Genomic DNA, 22175 nt, shown 5'->3' with positions numbered 1-22175 from the left:
CCCAGCAGCTCTAGGAGGATCGTGAGTTCAAAGCCAGCCTCCGCAACAGCAAGGCGCAGTGATACACTGTCTCTAAACAAAATACAAAATAGGACTGGGGATATAGATTAGTGGTTGATTGCACTGGGTTCAATCTCTGGTACAAAACAAAACAAAATAAACACACACACACACACACACACACACACACATATGCAGGTATACACACACGTATCTCCTATATATCCTTATGGCCTTATAGTAGGAATTTTATATACTAGATATACAAAAAACAATCTGCCTAGCTACAAAGGGGGAAAAAACCCACGACATTTCTCAACTTTTGTGTAGTTAGATGGAACCATATGAGTAAAATCTACCCAACAGCATGGACACAAAAATAGAGTAACCAACTCCCAAGAAGTGTTCTGAAAGATTAGTGACATATCTATCCTCTTTTCTTCCTTTATGCCATCTGGAAGGTAGATAAGATCCTGGATCTTATGGAGCCATCTCTTTGACCAATGAGGTCAAAGCTATATATATACTGAAGTTAACAGAGCAATTGAAACAAAGGATCCTAAGATCTTGATGATCCAAGGAGCTATCCAAAGCAGCCCTGATTCATCTCAGTATCTGACTTGCATGAATAGAAATAAACATCTTGTTTTGGTTATTTTATTTTAGGTTTTTCTGCCACCCATAGCCAAACCTAAACCTAACAGATAATAAAATTATTCTAATTAAGATATGTCAATAAATAGATCCAGCATTTTTAATGTTAGAATAACATAATAGAAGATAAACAGTTTTTTCTGGTTAGCACAAGGAAAATCATAATAAGAAATAAATATTGATTAAAATCACAATTTAACTATTAATGAGTGTCACAGAGAAAAACATAAGAGAAGAAGTGAAGAACACTAGAGTCAAAAGGAACACAGCAAACACATGGAAATATCATGGAATATAACAGCGAATATGACAAAACAGCCCATATGCCTTTTAGGTACTGGTCTTATGAAAATAATGATTTTTCACTAAGCATCCAAAATGTATCAGATTATGTCAAATAATCCTCATAATATTACAATAAGATAACTATTTTATCATAGGTTTAAAAAGAATAAATAAAATTCCTGAGCCACATATCTAGAATTAATTGTGCTAGGCAAAGTATTGGAAGGATGCATGTAAGCCTGATTATAACAACTTAGAGTTGTACCAAATCATTAAATATTTTCTAAAGAAAAAAGAAACCCAAAACCCACTTATTATTTACAAAGCACTTTTTAATTTCCTGATTTATCTAATTCATTGTTTTCCCCACTTCAATTATTGCTCTAACACACTTACACAATACCTCAAATGATAAGGGCAAGAAAAGTTAAAAAAAAAAAAAAAAAAGATGCTGCCAAAAGGTGTGTATTTTATGCAAAAAATAAGTAACAGCTGATGATCCCCAAAGAAGAAAGAGGACTTAGTATTAACATTTCTTTAAACTGCTACTATCATGCTTAGCCTCACAGACCACTGGCACCACTATAACAAAACACTATAAACTGAGTAGCTAATAAACAACAGAAATTCACAGTTCTGGAAGTCCTAGATATAGATGTCAGAGATTCAGTGTCTGGTGAGTGCCCACTTTCTGATAAATAGATGGTACCTTCTAACTGTGTCCTCACAAAGTAGAAGGGGCAAGTCAGCTCTCCAGGGGCTTATTTTATAAGGGCACTAATTTCATTCAGGAGGGCTTTATCCTGATGTCTCAATCATCACCCAAGGGCTCCATCATTAATGATTAGGTTTCAATATATGAATTTTGGAAAAATACAAATATTCTGCTATGTCCTATAGCAAAGAAAAATATGCCTTTTCCTAGTCAACCTAGGAGATTAATTATCAATTGTATACTCACCACACTGAAATCAAGGTTGTCTTCAATCCATCTTTGTCCATCTAGAAATTCATCATGAAGTCCCATGATATAAAGGGTATCCAAAGCATCTACTATAGTAGCACCCATCTGTGAACTTCCTATATTGGGGGAGGGGAAATAATTCATTAAAAGATCCCCTTTATATTAGGTCTATTTTATTTTACATGTATATATTAAAAGTAAATTAAAGACCATAAGGACCAAAACAGAATACCCAAGACTGTTCACCATTCCCTTAGAATAGATAATATAATTTACAATATTTTACTGAAGATGGCACATTGATAACTAATAGGAAAATAAAAGAAAACTGAAAGTATAATTCTCCTTAATTTTTGTCTGGTCAGAATATAAGATACCTATCTACTTAACTGAGATAGGAAAAAGAAGAAAAGAAAAAGGAGGATTAATTTAAAAAGGCAAGTGTTGTTCAAGATGACAGCTAAGTCATAACACAACCATGCACATCTGGTTCAAATCCTCAGAAAATGCAAAATATATTTAAAACAATAATAAAATGTGTAACAAGGCTAGATAACCATAGTGGAATAGAAATATAACAACCCTTGGTAATCAAAACCCAGTTAAATCATACTAAAAAAAATAACGAAATATGTGTTAGAGAAAATTTAAAAATAAAACCTGCCCATAACAAAAGAAAATCCTGAACAAAAAAAAAAAAAAAAAAAAATGTTTCAGAGAGAGAGGGAAGGAGAGATGAACTAATTCACCAAAGCCAGCCTAACACTAAAACTAGATTTTAAAAACATAGGAGAACAAAACAGGTCTCTCTTAATGAATATAATTGCAAAATTCCTAAATAAAATGCTAGCAAAACAAATCTAGTAATGTAATAAAACCATAAATAAAAGAGAGTGAAGGCGTGCTCTCCGAGCCCACAAATGCAATTTTCTGTCCTCAAAGAATGGAAATCATTCGCACAGTTCATTGCCTACATTAACATGGCTTTACTATTCAACAACATAAGATTATTGTTCCATGGGATATTCTTATCCAGAAAGATTAACGCCAGGAAAAAAAAATGATTTATGATTCATTCCAGAAAATTACTGAAAAACCTATTAAGTCTTCAACAGAAAATATCAAATGATGATTTACATCCCAAAACTCAGAACCCTTTGCCCTCAAATTCTCCTTTATATTCCTAAACATTATAACATAATCTTTACTTGACCATAACCAAGAAGCCCTGCCCCATTGAAAATCTCTTTAAGTATGTCTTCTCACTAAAAAGACAACTACTCCAACACACAATATCTCATCTTTGTCCTTCCCTTTCTGAAAGGTTACTAAGGCTCAGTCATCTCCAAACTACAGTAACCATCAACAATTTTGTCACATTAACCAACTTAGTCTTATCAAGAGCTGTTCTTGGTGAACCAGCATTCAACATTACTTGGCTCATATTTTCATTTACCGTTCTTACTTTTCTTTTGATCTTCTATTTCTCTTACCCAGTTTCTACTGAGTAAAAACTATTTTCTTCTGATGGTTTAATAGATTAATTCTTTTGACAGCTGTCCTTAACTTACATGTCATTTTCTTGCTCCTATGTTCCTAATAATTTTTTCCACTTATCAATAAGTATGTCTTCTCACTAAAAAGACAACTACTCCAACACACTCTGAAAAATTCTTTGGTGTTTTTTTCCCTGTTTAGTTCTCTTCACATTGATATTTTCTTGAATGTAATTTCTGAGTTACATGTGAAATTTCCTTTCACTTTTCTTGCTGCTCAGCTTTGTACAAGATAAAAATTGTATCAAGATTTTTAATCATCTACATACCCCTATCTCCTGTACAATTGCTTGAATATGTATTTTTATTTTAGTATACAACCAAAAATATTTATCAAACATATTTGAAATCCTTAAAATTACTATTTTGTTCTTTCAATTTTTGTAGGTAATTATGCTTCTCTGTTATCTAATTATAAATTTAGTCCCATAATGCACATTTCCTAAAGTATTTGAGGAATAAAAAGATCTATCCCACTATTCCATATTGATCTGGTTATCTCCATAGGGACAGGTTTGTGTCACAAGCTAAAAGTTCATGGAAGATAAGAGCTAACTTGAAATTACTGATGAGCATTATGATTTTTTACCGAAAACACTGAAGATTTCAACAGAAAGAAAGAAAGAAAGAAAGAAAGAAAGAAAGAAAGAAAGAAAGAAAGAAAGAAAGAAAGAAAGAAAGAAAGAAAAGGCTTAAAATTGCAGAGTCAAAAAAGCAGCAAAATATTCATTGCACAATATAAAAAAACATTCATACAAAATTATTAGGGAAATTAATTAGAAAGAAAAAGACACAATTTGAAATTTTTGTGCCACTTAAAAGGAAAAAAATAAGAAAAGAACTTTTGCTGCCACCAAAACAGCACAGCCTTGAAGACCATGAAAAGCTCAGCCAGCAGCCCTACCCAGTCCTAAACTGGACAATGTGGCCTGGGACTTTTTCCAACAATCTGTTAAAACATGGTGGATTACTACGTTAAAACATGGAGTGCAGAGACAATGCCTCATCCAAAGATATCAAAAAGACATATCAGAAACTGGCACTACAGTTGCATCCAGATAAAAATTCTGAAAATAAAGGAGCGGGAATGGTGCTGGCCAAATTATATTGGTATATTGTGACCACGTATAAATATGTAACAACAAATTCCATCATATGCACAACTATAATGCACCAATAAAAAATGGGGGAAAAAAAGCAACAGAGAAAATTCAATCAAGTAGCTGTGGCATACAAGGTATTATCAGATGCTAAAAAACGGGACATCTATGACAAGTGTAGCTAAGAAGGAATAATAGTAGAGGAGGATGTGTAAGTCATTTTGATACTCTGTTGTAGTTTGGTTTCACATTCCACAATCCGGATGATGTCCTCAGAGAATTTTTTGGTGTAATAAACTCATTTTTGTTCAACTTCTTTGAACACAGATTTAAAGACTTCTTTGGGAACCAAAGCAGGGGTCCCCAAGGAAGCAGAAACTGAGATGCATGCTCATTTTTCTCTGCTTTCAGTGGATTTCTATTATTCAGAGCTGGATTATTTTCTTCATTTGATATAAGATTTACTTCATCTGGGTCAGTAGTTCATGGGGCAACCCCTTCATTCTTTGCAACATTATTTGGCAGCAGTGGGATGGGCAACTTCAAATCTATATCAACTTCTATTAAAATAGTAAATGGCATAAAAATCACTACAAAATGTTGAGAATGGTCAATAAAGATTACAAGACTGAAGAAGACTGTCAGTTACAGTCCTTAACAATAAATGGTAAAAAAAAAAAAAAAAATAGTGCTACACTTGGATAATAAGTAATTCAATGCCCACATTTACCACAAATGTTGAACTATAACATGCACCATTTTAACATTAACAGGAACTTTTTTTTTAAGATTTCAAGCAAACTCAACTTTCAGTATAATTGTATCTAATCTAATCTATTTATACACAGCTCATCTGAGCCCGTATTTGTCACAGACTTTTGAGTTTATTGTTGGGACCACACGATAGGACCATTTTTTATGTGTGTCTTTAAAAGTGTTATAGTATCTATATACACTTTTCTTTTTTAATAAATGTAATCCAAGGTGAGTCTTGACTTTTGAGTACTGCTAGGACAAGATTGTATACTGGATTTTTTTCAGTAGTTTATAATTAAAGATATTAATATATTAATGGTAATGCATTTCTAGTTGAATAAAAAATTACGAAGGCTTTCTCGTTGTGCATGAATGCTGGAAACAGTATAAGTTTTGACAATTGTTTAACTATGTAATGTTAGCTTAGTTTTTAAAAGCTAGTAAGCTGGGTCTTTGTCATTTGCTTTAAAAAAAAAGAAATGTGAATGGTACATTTTTTTCGTGAGTAAAAAATAATAATAATAAAATAAAGGAACAAATGAAAATAATTGAACTTAACATGCAAGTAAGAAAGAACAATTAATCCGAGAAACAAAGCAGAATTAGAAAAAGCTAAAGGCAGAAATTAATGAATTAGAATGAAGAAAACTATCAGAATAATATATTCAAAAGATGGTTCCTTGAAAAGAAACACATGGTAAATCTACCTCTAACCTAATTTTTCAAAAGCAAGTAACAAAATACAAAACAAAAGGAGTAAAAATGCAACAACAAATAAATACAGAAAAAATAAAGATAATTATAAGAAGCTCATTTTATTCAGGTTTTAACAAATTTGGAAAATAAACAAATGGAATTGGGATGTTTATATGAAAATATTGCATTATTTTGACTTATCAAAGGAAAAAAACAGAAATTCTTAACAGAAAAGGAAGCAGAAGAAAATGAAAAGTTTTCAAAGAGCTAACCACTAAAAAGTACCACATTCTAGAAGTTTCATAGAATAAATTTCTACTTTAATTTTAAGGCTGACTACCTCTTATTCTGCATAAACCTTTATTAAACATAGGAAAAAAAGGACTTAAAATCTAATGTATAAATTTTGTATACAAATTAATGAAAAAACATAACTTACTAAGGAAAATAATTAGAGCAAATTATGCTAAGTGAAGCTAGTCAATCCCTAAAAAAAAAAATGCCAAATGTCTTCTTTGATATAAGGAGAGCAACTAAGAACAGAATAGGGAGGAAGAGCATGAGAAGAAGATTAACATTAAACAGGGATGAGAGGTGGGAGGGAAAGGGAGAGAGAAGGGAAATTACATGGAAATGGAAGGAGACCCTCATTTGTGGGAGGCCAACCTTAAGGATGACTGAGTTACATTCCCCAGCTGGGTGCTGAGGCGCTCAGTCACAGAAATGGGTGTGTCTTGCTACAGCCCCATGGGTGAAGCTATGCTCACCTGTTCCTTTGTAATATAACCCCTTGCCCTGTTTAGGATAGAATCTTCCATGGAAATGCCTTGTGTGTGTCCCCTTCTCTTACTGTGCCCTTGGTTGTGGCCTACCCAGGTGTCAGTCAACCTGCTGACAGTGGACATCATGAAGACAGACTCAGCCCCCTGAAACCTGACCCCTTGCCTCATTTGAATAGCTTCTCCTCAATAAAAGGGGTCAGCAAGTGCTCTAGCTCTCTCTCTTTCTGCGGACCCTTAAGGTCAGAGGAGCCATCACAGCGACCCCAAAGAAAAAGGTATTTGTGTCTCTTGTGTGGTTATTTCGTGCAGCCCAGTTAGCCCAGTTTAACTAGAGTGACCCCTGAGCCTTTTAGTGGGGAGAACAGAAACCTGGCACTCATTGTTATACAAAATTACATATAAGAGGAAGTGAGGGGAAAGGGGAAAAAAAAAACAAGGGAGAGAAATGAAGTACAGTAGATGGGATAGAGAGAAAAGATGGGAGGGAAGGGGAGGGGGGATAGTAGAGGATAGGAAAGGCAACAGAATACAACAGACACTAGTATGGCAGTATGTAAAAACGTGGATGTGTAACCGATGTGATTCTGCAATCTGTATACGGGGTAAAAATGGGAGTTCATAACCCACTTGAATCAAATGTATGAAATATGATATGTCAAGAGCTATGTAATGTTTTGAACAACTAATAATAAAAATTTTTAAAAATGGGAAAAAAAATAAACATGTACAAGTATGTTCACAGTAGCATTACTAACAGCTAATGTTTTGAAATGCAAATATAATGAAAAAAGTTACTACTCATAAAAATAGATAAATTTCAAAAATACAATTTTTCAGCAGAATAATTAAAGTGCAGATTAATATTGGCACAACATGATTCTATTAAGGAAATGTCACTAAGTGGCAAAATACATGGAATGAGATGTCAGAATAATCGACCATTTTTTAGGAAATGGTAACTGGGATGTAGGCTTTTAGATACTGATAGTGATCTATTTCTATAGCAGTGTAAATTGCTGACTCTTCCTGTTTGTTAAATTAGCTTGTACACATTTGTGATTTGTGTGCTTTTGGTCTGTATATTTTATTTTCATAAAATGTTTACAGAATAAGATTAAAAATTTTTTAAAAAAAGAAAATAAAGTAACTATCTGATTTCATTGTATGATGAAAACAGTGAGGAGTCAAATTGTTGGGCAATATGGTAAGTCTAACTTTATAAGAAACTAACAAACTGCTTTCCAGAGTGCACAATTTTATACCCCCAGCAGCAATATGACAGTTCTAGTTGTTCCACCATCCTTGTCAATATTTGGTACTGTTGGGTCTTTCAAATTTCAGACATTTTAATGGATATGTGGAGATATTATTTTGTGGTATGAATTTTATGTTTTTACTTGTTCTTTTAAGTATACATAACAATAGGATTCACTTTGACATAACTATAAAAGCATGGGATATAATTTGTTCTAATTCAGTTCCCAATACCTCTCCAATTTTATAGTTAATGTTTTCTATATTCTAAAAAGAAAAAAAAAGTTACTTACTTAAAGGTCACAAAGGTTTTCTCATATGTTTTCTACAATGTTGAAGAAAGAGTCAAATTTCATTACTTTTCCAAGTACACCTCAAGTTGATCCAGTACCATTTGTGGGAAAGACTATCCTTTTGCCCACTGAATTATCATTTTTGTTGAAAATCACTTAACAATGTACGTTGATCAGTTTCACTGATCTCTTTGTTTACATTAGACTAAAACCCTACTGTCCTCATGAGAATTCTACAGCCAATCTTAAAAATCAAGTGATATAAATTCTTCAGCTCTGCTCTTCTTTTTTTAAAAATTATTTTGATTACTCTAAGTGCTTCACAGTTTCATACTGGTTCTTTTATAAGACCAATATTAACCTGATACCAAAGCAAGACAAAGATACTTCAAGAAAAATACAAACCAATATCCCTCTAAAACAAGAAAACCAAAATCATCACTATATTAGCAAGTCAAACCCTAGTTAAGTTAGAAATAATGAAAATAATTTAATTAAATACCTACATAAATGCACATGAAAAATAAAAAGTACCTTTCAAAAAGCATTACAAAGTCAAAGAATACTCTTTTCCAATTCAAAATTCCTTTTTTAAATGCAAAAAAGACCCTTCCCTAACAAAACTAAGAATTCATTCTACTTATCACTGGTTTAATAATTAGTATCAGTACTAACTCTCCTCAATCATATGCCACAAAGGCAGGTCCTATTTGGGCAAAACCAAATGAACATATTTTACCTTTTAGGTATAGCACAAGACTCAATTTAAAAAAAAGCATGAAACAATGAATCTTTCACTGAAACATCTAAGAAACCAAACTATTTCTTCTCTACAGTGTTCTCTTTTCCACAGATGGAGCACTATGAAAACTTGAAATTTCAAATGCTGCAACCATCCCGCTAATAAGCCAGGTGAAGATATGAACACAAACAGATAAATAAAAGAAAGAATTAAAGAAAAAAGTTTAGTTGGAATCAAGTCTGTTTCAGGACTTCATTGAATTGATTGCATTTCCTTTTTAATTTAAGTCATTTTGATATGCATTTTCAATTATCTCCACATAAAGAATCTTCTGATGCCAAGGATGAATTACACAGAAGTCAGAGGAACACTAATTTCAGTTACTAATATGAAAGAATTGTTTAATAATCAAAGCTAGGAAAAAGAATCTGGTTTTGGTCAATTTTTCCCCTGTAGCCTAAAATAAAATTTCCAAATCCACTTATATGTTCCTATGTTATAGAAGATGGACTTTCACAAGTTTCTGCTAACTTTTAAGATTCTGGTTCAATACAGGTATACTGCATTGGGTATGTCAAATGAGGCAAAGAGAAGTTCTACACTTTCCTTAAGGCTTTTTATTAAAAGGGGGGAGGGTAAAAAAAACAGATGTACAAAAATTCTCAAACCACTGAGAATATGAGATAAGCAGAAGGAACAAAGTAGGAAACAAAGTTTTAAACTTTAAAATGTATCCTTTAATAAATCAACTACATACAAGACTAATCATAATCAAGGATCTGTTCCCATTTAGCTTATTTGGCTTGAAAAAAATTAAACACTAAAAAAGTTTTAAAAAGACAAAACACCTAATTCTGACTACTGAAAATTCTGCAGACTGTGGTTTTGCTTTTTCCACCATTTCACTGTAAATTTTCTTCACACAATATGTTTTCCATGAGATAAAATTAATATTTCTCTTCCTTTAAAATATCAGAACCAGTACCTATTAGATACATGAAAATACAACAGATGTACTAAGAAATATAGTTTGAAAAAAGTAGAAAATCAACATTTACTTCTTATTTTCAATTCATGTTTAAACTCCAATCCTTTAAAAAGGCTTATTATAAAGGGATACTTGAGGGAAAAATTTAATTTAATTAACCAGTAAGTATAATGTATTTTTTTACATTAATGTCTCATTTTCTGATATCTACAAGGCAATGGGAACTTCTCAATGCGTAACCTCTGCAAAGGAAATATACTTTATTTCATTAAACGACAGCTACCAAATTAAATATAGTATCAGATTCTTGGTAGTTACTGATTATCTACATAAAGGAGATTTTTTTTCCTCTTCTACCACATCATCTCTCAAAGCCAGGGAAAATTAATTTTTAAGACATTTTATTTTTGACAGAAAACAAGTTACATGATGACGAGCAATGACAATGATGCACAACTATAATCTCAGTTACTATGAGACTGAGGCTGGGGAATCCCAAGTTTGAACCTTGACTTAAGCAACTTAGCAAGACCAAAGTTCTTTGTTTCAAAAACAAAAACAAAAAAGGATTTGAGATGTAGCTCAGGGGTTGAATTCTCCTGAGTTCAATCCCCAGTAATTTTCTCTCTCTCTCTCTCTCTCTCTCTCACACACACAAACACACACACACACACACACACACACACACACACACATTATGAGGCAAATTACAGCATTAGAAAAAATGTTTCCATAAAAAAAAAAAATAACTTTATGACATTTAACAGAAAATGGATGGATCTGGAGACTATTATGCTAAGTGAAATAAGCCAATCCCCAAACCCCAAGGTCAAATGTTCTCTCTGATATGTAGATGTTAACAAACAACACGGGGGAGAGGGAATGAATAGAAATTCAGTATATTAGATAAAGTAGAATGAAGGGAAGGAGGGGGAACAGAAATAGAAAAGACAGTGGAATAAATCTGACTTAACTTTCCTATGTATATATATAACTACACTACAGTGAATCTCCACATCATGTGCAATCACAAAACTGGGATTCTAATTAGAATAAGAAGTAGTCCATGTTTGTATAAATACTTCAAAATATACTCTACTATCACATATAACCAAAAAGAACAAATAAAAATAAAAATCTCAGGAATAAAAAAAGAAAAATGTTTTCATAGTGTCACAAGGAAAAATACTGTCATTTGAATTATTGTGAAGACATACTTTGATTAATAAAGAAACTTCATTGCATGTGACTAGTATAGAAGTATAGTACCTTCTTATAAGTATAGTACCTTCTAATCCCCATTAAAATTTTCTTGCCTTCACCTATCATTGTTAAAAAAAAAAAAATCCATCACATCAAAAAGCATTTAAAATGGGGGTAAGGAGTAAAGGCAAGAAGGAGTAGATCAACAATTCTCAAGACTTAAACTTGATTGAGTTTAATAAAACCTGTTCAGTCAAATTGGATAACCAACAAACAGAAAAGTTCAACAAGTGAACTGAGCTAAAAAGAGGTAGGAAAACAAAACTCAAGATTAATACAACTCTTCCTCAAACCTCCATTAAGACACAAACTGTTAATTTTTCCTTAAGAATTATGAATTTACAACATAACTCAATTTACCAACCAAACCACTTTGGGTGTATTGCTTTTATTTTTTTCAAATTACTAACGGAATTTCCTATTTCTTCCCTCTTCCTCTACATATGCAAATGGTATTGTGTTGAAGAAGAAAAACTACAAATAGTATTTGGAATACTAAGCATTCCAAAGTAACTAGAACTAAATCTTGACATGCTTACAAAAAAATATACGTTTACAGTTCCACAGAAACACTCAGATTTTACAAAGTACTTTTAAAAAATTAATCTTGTTTTAAAATATGGAAACAGAGAATGGAAACAGTAATTAGAGAAAAGTAAATTTACCAAATATGTTAGTGGAGTGTCCTTTCCTTGCAATAGGTCTGAGTTCGTTATGACCCCATCCATATGTCCTATAATTATCCCAGGCATGTTTCATCATCTGAGAAGAAAAAATTATAATTCATCAAATTAAAATATTTGCAGACCATTATTTTTATATTTCATGTAATTCAGGGTTCTATTACCATATTCTTATACATTCTTCTAGGTCTCCCTACATAAGCATATGATTCAATTAACACTTGTATCAGTGTGAAAAAACTCATAACTATGTTAATATCAATCTATACATAACTATGTTAATCTGTGTAACAGAAAAAAATTATGTATAATCAACAATTTTTCTTGAGGAGCAAGGTGTTTGGCATTCTTTACTTTTAAGAACCAATCCTTTTGAGAACCCTGCCCTCATTGTGATTGTATCAGAGGTGTCAATCACAGGGCTTTGCTTCTATCTATCTCTAATTAATTCAGCATGGCGAGAAAATTTCTTACCCTTCAATCATAAGTCAGAAAACTTTACGCTGGTGAGGTAGCACAAAAGCAGTACTAGATAATATATAATCAAAATGACACAGTTTGTTTAAAAAACAAAAACAAGCAGCTTTTAGAATTTGGCACACATGTTATAGTTTGCCAATCCCTAGACAGAGTGACTGGGTTCATGTGACTTAAGTAGGGACAATCATATCCTTTTTAAACATACTATTATAGAAACTGGGAAACAGGGAGACTCATTTTGTGATCACAAGGTCTATATAATATAGAATCCTGGAGCTGAAAATGACTAGCTCTCCTAACATGGAAAAACTAGATAGCAAAAGGAAATAGAGATAAATGCATACTACTGACGATTATATCTACATACCTAGATTGAGTCAATTCTAAATCCATAGTTTAAATTCATTAGGCTAATAAACATTTTTATATGAGTTAGTTTGAACTGAGTTTCTTACAACTCAAGAAGTTCGGTAACAAAGTATTTAATTATATATCAGCAGAATTATATAATACTAGCTATGGTGTATCAAAAATCTATTCATTTAATAGTATACTATTCATTAAAACATTTTCCAATTTGTTTAATGCAGGCAGCATGCTCATACATCTAAAATAGACAAAGACTTTATAAGAAATATACTCCAGGGCAATATATTTCACAAACACAGAAAAAAAAATTCTTTTAAAAAATTAGCAATAGATAAGGAAAATACCATACCGTGAGCAAGTAGAGTTTAACCCAAGACTAGAAGACTAATTTAACTAAAAAAATAGTTAATATAATTCACCATATTAACAAAATAAAGGGTGGGGGAATTGTGATCATTTCTGTATAGACAAAAATACAGACTATTTGACAAAATTCAACACTCATTCACAACAGAAATTTAATAAGCTGTAACTACAAGGAAACATCTTCAACCTAACAAAAGCATCTTCAAAAAAACCTACTGCTAACACACCATATGTAATAATAAAACATTAAATGATTAAACCTGTAGTTAGGAACAAATCAAGTTTGTTCTTTCTCAGCATTTCTTTCAAACAATGTACTGGAAGGCCTTGCCAGTGCAATAAAGACAAGAAAGAGAAATAAGGAAAAAGGGAACGTACTTCTATTCCTATAGGACATGTCTATGTAGAAGGAAAATCCTAAGCAATCTACAAAAGAGCCACTAGGATAAGTAAATGATCTTAGCAAAGTTAACAGGCTACAAGTTCAGCAAACTAAAATCAGTTGTATTTCTGTAAAATGAATTGTTTGTATTTCTAGCAATTTACTGAGCCTCAGGGTCACCTTGGGGATCCCCTGAACACACATGGTTATTTATCTGAAATTATTATATATATGAAAAGTTATTTCAAAAAATTGTAGTGGCATCTAAAAAAAAAAAATCTATCACTGTTCTTCCCTCCAACACTGTCGAAGAAAGTATCTTAAGCAGTCTCTGTATATAAAACAAAACCTCTAAAGACGAGGTAAAAGAGTACAGCTCTATTTTCACTCCATCCAGGTCCAGGTTTTATAATAATTTATAAGTCCAACTTTAAAATATCTAATAAACCCTTTATATCCATTACTAGAATATATGCAAATAGATATTTGGCCATTTAAATTAAATGCCTTATTTTAAGATAAATAAGCTTTCTTAAATATTGTCTATACTATCATATTCTGACAAAATCTTTTCCTTCAGAGGCTGTACAAGTGCAAACTCCATGCAAAATTATCATAAGTTCTAAGCAACAAAGTTCATCTCAAATATACTGGATTTTCCTCCCTCAGTTACTCTCTTTTATCTGTAAGTAAGTCCTAGAATAACAGGTTGAATTAAAGGCCCCTGAGATTAAATAAATATAAAAAATTTTTAGATAAATCTTTCCCCATTCTTCAATTCATAGAGACTCTTTGGAAGAAATATGTTCTTAATGTGTAGTACAGTTTAGAGGTACCATAATAACTCCTTAAAAATGGTTGATATTATGCTTACTTGTTTATGAAAAGATTTGCACAAGCAAAGATTCTTAATAACTAAAGACTTAAAATTGATTATGCTGTAGAAAAATTATAAATGGATTCTATTCTATATTATTTATAAAATGCTAAATTTCATAAGATATCTGAACACAATGAAAAATGCTAAAACCATCAAAACAACCTTGTGCCAGGCACAGAGGCACATGCCTATAATCCCCGCAGTTCGGGAGGTGGGGGCAGAAGGAGCAAGTGTTCAAAGCCAGCCTCAGCAACAGCAAGACACTAGCTAAGCAATTCAATGAGACCCTGGATCTAAATAAAATACAAATCAGGACTGGGGATGTGGCTCAGTGGTACCCCTGAGTTCAATCCCTGGTACCAAAAAAAAAAAAAAAAAAAAAACAACACAACAACCTTGTATCAAATTTGTGATTGTACATAATTATATTACAATCAACACTAAGAAAGAGACAGAGCTCTAGTCTTTACTGCCGACCTAGAAACTAAAATACAACTATGACCCAAGAACAAAAAATATCAAAATATGGCAACACAGATGGTATAAATATATATATTTATATCCACACACTTCTATAACCAGCCCTACACACTTCTATAACCAGCCCAGTAAACACATGTCCATAACCAGTCCATGTCACAAATCTCAGCTTATTACCTCTTTAATTTTTTCCCTTTTCTTTCTTATGTCACTATCTTCTGGTTCTCCACCACTGATTCCTACAAGGTTTGGAATAGGGACTGGTGGCAGAGGCTTGTTCTCTTTTATCTTCATTTCTTGAGCTACCTTGTTTTTCTCTGTCTGAATTTCTGCACGTATTTCCTCTTTTGACTTCCTTAATTTTTCTTTTGCTTCTTCCAGGGCCTTCTCATGGTCTGCTCGAATTTTATTTCTCAAACGTTCTTCTTCTTCCCTAGGAGGAAAGAAAAACAACAACAAGAAGACTGGTAAGAGTGAGCATTCTTAAGAAAATCAACCTTTAAACAAGAAAAAAGTTCCTCATTAAACTGATCACTGTTTTCTAATCCTGACATTGAAAGACAAGAATGATCAGTGAGAAAGACAGATTTGCCTAAAAGAATAGGATAAATATAACTTGATATGAGTAAGAAAATGAACTTTGCTGAAGAGTAAGGACTTTACATAGTAGGGAAAGAGGAAACCTAGAAACAAAGTTCCACGTTCAAGGTTAAGTCAGAATAGAGAAAATGGCAGTTAGTAACTTATGGGTATATGAAAAAAAGCAGAAAGCAGTGAAAAAATTAAGGGAGGAGAGAAAGTAAAACAGAATTAAGTGTCAGAGATGGAACAAAAATATAAATACAAGGACAAAGGGGAAAAAATACAAAGGGAAAAAATAAATTTCATTTGTTGTAAGTACAGCATATACTTCTAAAACTTTCAAATTTTGGAACTAAGATTTCATAGTGTGATGGTTCAACTGATGTAGACACGACCACTTAAAACCCTCCTTTGTTGACATTGAAAATACAGATTCCAATTTAATATGTCCATTTAAAACCTATGGATCTGTACGAGTGTTCCTTATCCTAAATTCTTGGGATCAGAAGTGTTTCTGATTTGATAGGGTTTCAGGTTTTAAAATACGTGCACAGACATCACTGTGTCTAGAATAACACTCATTCCCATTGCATCTTTAATTTCTAAGGCCACCTTTAAAGATAGATTATAACTCCTGAGCTCATCATATGATACCCAAACTCAATAAGGCTGGCAAACCTTATTGAGCCCTCAAACTCTACTGAGCCATGAGCCCTGGTTCTCTGAAGAAGTAGAGGTAAGAATAAGTTATCTGTTCAGGGCTCTTTCTTTTGTTTCTGGGTGGTTTAAAAACTGGTCAACACAGGAGTCCCTGGAAACAAGCTAACCAAGTTCAAACTCCCAGAGAGCCCTACAACCTAGAGTCTACTCTAGTTCAGCTGCTTCTCTATGACCTCCAGAGGCTCTGCCCTGACCATATGGCTCACATGACCTCCCCCCAGAGCATGAGCTGAGCAGGATTTTCTGAAAAAGTCCTCCTTCGAGGCCTGAACCACATCATACAAGAACAGAGACTAACTCCTGAACCATAGTCTTCTTTCACAGACTAACAGCTTCAAAAGAAATATAGAAAAAATTACTATTTCAGAAGTTGTAGTTATAGTTACACATATTTTAAGGTACACATGTTAGTAAGAACTCAAAGTTAATATGCAGATAATAAAAGCAGTATTATTCAAATCTGACTTTTAACCCAGGCTCCAAAACAGTATATCTAACTGCCTTACCTGGGGTCTCCAATTCACAATCCAAAGCGGAATAGTTGATTCCAGTACCCAACACTCACTTTTCTGCCAATCTACATGACAGAACTAATAAACTTTCTGAAATTATACTGATTATATCATTCTCTCACATAAAACACTACCTCCTGGCATCCCTTATCCTTAGTAATTATATTCTGGCCTATTAAAAAATCCTATATAATGTGCCCTCTACTTATGTATCCCTTAATGTCTAGTCCAATACCTGGAATATAATAGGCACTCAAAAATATTAAATACAAAGAAACACAGATTTCAAGACCCTCATCTAAAGTGATTATGAGATAAACATTTATGGATCTCCATAAGGCTATAAATGATCAAGATATATACATAGAAAATCTGACTTCAGGGTGAGCAATCCAAATGCACCCTCAAATACATATTAAAATTCATGATATGGTAATATGGTAACATTTAGGTGTTAATAATACCGCCATGTGATAGCTTCCTATTTATTATTTTTATTAACTAAATGTTAATGCTAGAATCAATTGTTCCTCCACAAGAAGTACACATAATAGCAACATGTGTTAAAAATTATATAACTTTTATAGAAATAAAAAAATTAAATTTTAATGTTCTAGAAAAAAAGCTCCAGTCATATTATCTCACTTTATTGAACTGACAGTTTAACTTTTCCATCAGAACTTGTACTACTATAATATTGTGAAGAGTTTTATTCAAAGACCTGTTGAAAATCTAAACCATCTATAAATGCATTTGCACTTGTCCCTCAAAAAGCACTACTTATTTAAGAGTTTAGTAAGCATACTCACCATTTCAGAAAAACCAACATCAACTAGAGTTCAAAGACCAATCACCTAGTACTTAAGAGGAAATGCAGAATTTCAGGAATTAAATTAGAACTCCTAAGAACTGTATTCCAAAAGGAATCATTTTGTAATTAAAGGGCCTTGGGGGGATTTCACTTAACCCAAAGTCAGGAGACAAACTGTTTAGCTCCAGCCCTACCAACTCACTCTGCAACCTGGCATAACTACTAAAAAAAAAAAAAAAAAACCTTCAAGATCAGGACCTTCATCAATAGAGACAAGAAAACAGATGATACTACCCTGACTATATCATTTTTAAATAGTGCTTTTTACTAATTACTTTCACTTACATTGGATCCACTGACCTAGGAGATCCAAGGTAACTAAATGAGCTCAGTAAATGGTAATATTCCATACACACATTAAGTCATTAATTATTACAACCCTCCTTCTAACCTCTCCTCCAAAATACAAGGGATGACAGCAAACCTTCCAACAGTCACAGGAAAGAAAACACTTTATTTTCTTTCTTCCTTAACAGTATTTTTCTAAATAACCACTTAGTGGCACGAAAAAATTTCTAGCTAATATATTAAAGTTATACCCATTTATTAGACACCATGTGATGTTTCATTGTTTCTACATGTGTATACATTATGCACTAATCAGATCAGAGTAAACCTATCTCCTCAAATACTAATCATTTCTTTATGATGAAAACATTCAAACTCCTGTTTTTTTAATAAATAGTACATTATAATTAGTATTATTATATACTGCAAAAATTTATTTTCATTTTGATCTTCATTCAACTGGCTCCTCAAATTTCATTTCAACAGCCAATTTCTAGATCATCAATTGGGTCACCCCTTTTCTCTTCTTCTTGATGGTATTAGGAATGAAACCCAGAGGTACCGATCCTTTTTTCCTTTTTTTGAATTTTGAGACAAGATCTTACTGTTTTTCAAGTAAGACTCAAACTTGAGCTCCTCCTGCCTGGGCCAACTGAGTAGCCAGGATTACAGGCTTTTGCCACTATGCCTGGTGGGTCATTTCTTTTGAACCTTTATTTCACTTAGATTATCTTTCTTTTCCAGATTTTTAACTTTGACAACTTTGTTTTAATCAGTTTTTGCATCACTATGACCAAAATACCTGACAAGAACAACTGTGAGGGGGGAAAATTCATTTGGGGCTCACAGTTTCAAAGCTCTCAGTCCACAATGGCCAACTCCATTGCTCTGGGCCCAAGGTGAGGCAGCATGTCATGGGGTAGGGCCCATCAAAGCTGCTCGCTCATAGTGAGGTCAAGACATGGGGGTGGAGGGGAGGTATAAGTGGCCACAAAGAAGAACATCCCTTCCAGGGCATTCCCCAGTAACCCACTTCCTCCGGCTATGCCCCACCTATCTACAGTTACCACCCAGTCAGTCCATTCAAACTAGGATTGAATGATTAGGTCAAAGCTCTCACAGTCTAATCATTTCATCTCTGAATATTCCTGTATCAATAGGAGTTTTGGAGGGACACCTTATATCCAAACAATAACAAACTTCAACAGATTCATCTGTAAACATCTCTTATTTTCTTTTTCATCAGTGCTTTTATCTGCCTGTGCAGTAAAGAATCTGTCCTTCCCCAAATTAAAGTCTGGCTATTTTCTTTGGTTTCTGGAAAGTAATCTGCCAAATGTGATAAAGTATCTCTGTCTATCCACAGTGGGATTGGCCTCACCTGACAGTCTTAGGATAGAAGACAGCTCTGACAGAAACACCAACTATGTAACTTTGGGCGAAGGCTCTGGGTCACATAGTTCATCCAGAGACTGAGTTCAACAATTTAGACAAGAAAACAATATTGTCTACAGAACTAAGCCACCGTAAAAATGCTGGACCCTGAGGATTAGGTGAGTTTATCAAGATTGGCAATATTCCATGCACACTGTCACACACCGATGATGGGAAAACACACTATGCAAAGGTAAACACCAACAAAACTAATAATTATGGCTTACATATACCAGGCAACTGGTTTAGTCAATTACTTAGATTACCTTATTTAATACTCTTACCAATTACTTGTACTAATTTAACCCTCTATTAAAAACCTTTCTTTTTCTTATTGTGAAAATAACAAGGCACAAAGAGAAAAATTAAGTGACTTGTTCAGGGTCACAGAGGTAGAAAGTAGAAAGCCTGGATATAAAAAAATGCATTTTGACTTCTTAAACACCATACAAATGCTGCTTTTTATATGAGAGGAATTTTATGTAAGAGATTGTCTCTTACTGATTGCACAGATATTAATAACTGTCTCCCAATAGATACTACTTCTTCCTTAGCCTTAGAGCCCTCAATTGTTTTCTAAGGTAAATGTTCCTACTAAATAAAAACTATTAGCCTCTCTTATTGATACTGTCCTACAAAATTTTTGTGTCTGATCAGAAATTAACCTCTATCTTGGTTAAGCCACTGTTACTTTGTGATTTTTGTAATCGATAAGTAACCTACCTAATCTTAACTGAGACATTATCCATCCTAGATGGTCTACTTTCCTGAAGCTCTTTTTAGTTAGTATTTTGAGTGTTGACTTGACAGGGATGAACTACCAATATATTTCCTTGTCCAATTAGAATATTTAAATAAACCATGTGTGGAGACACTCTGAAGAACAAAAATAATGATAAATTACACAGGGATACATAAAATTACACTGACCTCTTATTTGGCAAAACTATTTCCTTTTGTAGTCACTTTCATTTAGAACTTTTAACCTTCACCTAGAAACATGAAGTCTCACTCATTCTTTTAAAATAAGTAGATATGGGAGTAGGAAAGATGGTGTAATAAGATGGACATCATTACCCTAGGTACATGTATGATTGCAGAAATGGTGTGACTCTACATTGTGTACAATCAGAGAAATGAAAAGTTGTGCTTTATTTGTGTACAATGAATCAAAATTCATCTGCTGTCATATGTATAAGTAATTAGAACAATTAAAAAATAATAGATAAATAAAAACCTCCCTCCTAACTGCCTCTAACTCTACCTTCACTGTTTTCCTCTTCCTTCCTCTCACCACTATACCTTTTTAAAGAGTACTACACTTGTTTCTATTTCCTAGACCTTACGTAATTGTTCTATACACCACAGTGAAAAATTGATAGCTAAGCTTATCCTTTCTTCAAAATTCTCTTTTCCTCAAACATGCCTTTCCAATAAGCTTACCACCTGGCTTTACCATCTTCAATTAACACCAAACTGTATTCCATTCTCTGGGCCACTTCTGTTCTTCCCCAACATACTCCTCCTATTAATATCAACCAACTGTACTTTCTTAATTATATCAAAACACATATGTTCAGACTTTATCAGGTAACTAAGTACTCCAGATCCAAATGACTAACACTACGTAGGTTATCACCATTGAATATTTGCCAGATACCTCCAATTCAACATCTCCAAACAGGATTGAATAATTAATATGGTAAAGGAAAATCACGGGCTAAGCTTGTTCATGAACACAATATCAAAATTAAAAATCAATATTGTAGCAAAGCAGATCAGCAATATTAGGAATCAGAAAAAAAGACAATTCATCAAAACTAACTGGATTTCTCCCAGTATGCTTCATACTATCAATACAACTTATCTACTAATAGGTAAAATAAGAAAAATAGAAACTGACAAAGACAGTGGTAAAATTCAACACCCAGGACTAATGGAGAGGTAGCTCAGTGGCAGGGTACTTTGTCTAGCATGTGAATGGCCTTGAGTTCAATTCCTAGTACCACCAAAAACAAAAACAAATAAGCCAAAAAGAAAAAAGAAAAAAAAACACCATTTCTAATACCAAAACCTAACAGCAAAGAAGAAAAAGAGAATTTTAACCATATAAAAGATGTCTTCTCAAAATGACAGCAAGTATAATTTTTAATAATGAAACTACAGAAGCAATTCCCTCCCAAATGAGGGAAACAAATAAGAATGCTCATCATCACAGTTTCTATTTGGTTGTAGTATAAGTCCTAGTCAATAAAATTAAACAAAAAATGTAAATATAAGGAAAAGAAAATTTAAAAAAATATCTTCTGTCATAAGCAATATCATTTCTACAGAGAAAACCCAAAATAGCCAAGGAATCGTTATAATTAAGAGTACAAGAAGTCAGGGAACAAAACTACCTAGCAGATAGCAGATACTCAGTAATGTAATTTCTTCTCTTCCTACCTTCTGGATCCCATCTTTCTAGATTGCAAGTCTTCAAACTTCCACTGATACTTACTTTCTTCTATGGCAATACCAACACCATTACACATCCATTGCCTCTTGCTAAGAGTTCCAGGCCTTGTTCTTTTGACTAAAGTTTTAAGAAATAGGTGAGCCCATATGGACTTTAAGATAACTATTCTCAACCATTATAGACTGTACTAAATTTTTTCTTATTACTCCCCCCAAACTCATGAATAATTTACCCTTACCCTTATGTGCTAACAAAAAGAAAGAATCAATAATGTAATATGATCTTTTAAAAGATAAATGACAGCTAATACCATAAATTTTTAAATAATGCTAGATAT

General features: G+C 33.0%; 1 protein-coding gene and 1 pseudogene across 2 annotated transcripts in view; one reads left to right on the top strand and one right to left on the bottom strand.

Annotated features, from left to right (window-relative positions):
- Positions 1-22175, bottom strand: part of Man1a2 (mannosidase alpha class 1A member 2) — a 144440-nt gene that overhangs the window by 100284 nt on the left and 21981 nt on the right. Inside the window, exons 2-4 of one of the 2 annotated variants that reach the window (XM_040287337.2) lie at positions 15280-15406; positions 11999-12095; positions 1901-2019 (exon numbers count right to left, since the gene is read on the bottom strand). In XM_040287337.2, the coding sequence (XP_040143271.1) occupies positions 1901-2019; positions 11999-12095; positions 15280-15406 (343 nt within the window). Of the gene's footprint in view, positions 1-1900; positions 2020-11998; positions 12096-15150; positions 15407-22175 lie in introns of both variants that reach the window. The other variant, XM_005334925.5, reaches the window with a different exon arrangement.
- Positions 4428-5271, top strand: LOC101962324 (dnaJ homolog subfamily B member 6-like; annotated as a pseudogene).

Source organism: Ictidomys tridecemlineatus, chromosome 11 (genome assembly GCF_052094955.1).
Source record: "Ictidomys tridecemlineatus isolate mIctTri1 chromosome 11, mIctTri1.hap1, whole genome shotgun sequence".
Classification (NCBI taxonomy): Eukaryota; Metazoa; Chordata; class Mammalia; order Rodentia; family Sciuridae; genus Ictidomys; species Ictidomys tridecemlineatus.
Note: the sequence above shows the minus strand (reverse complement) of the source record. Positions and strands in the feature narration are given on the sequence as shown.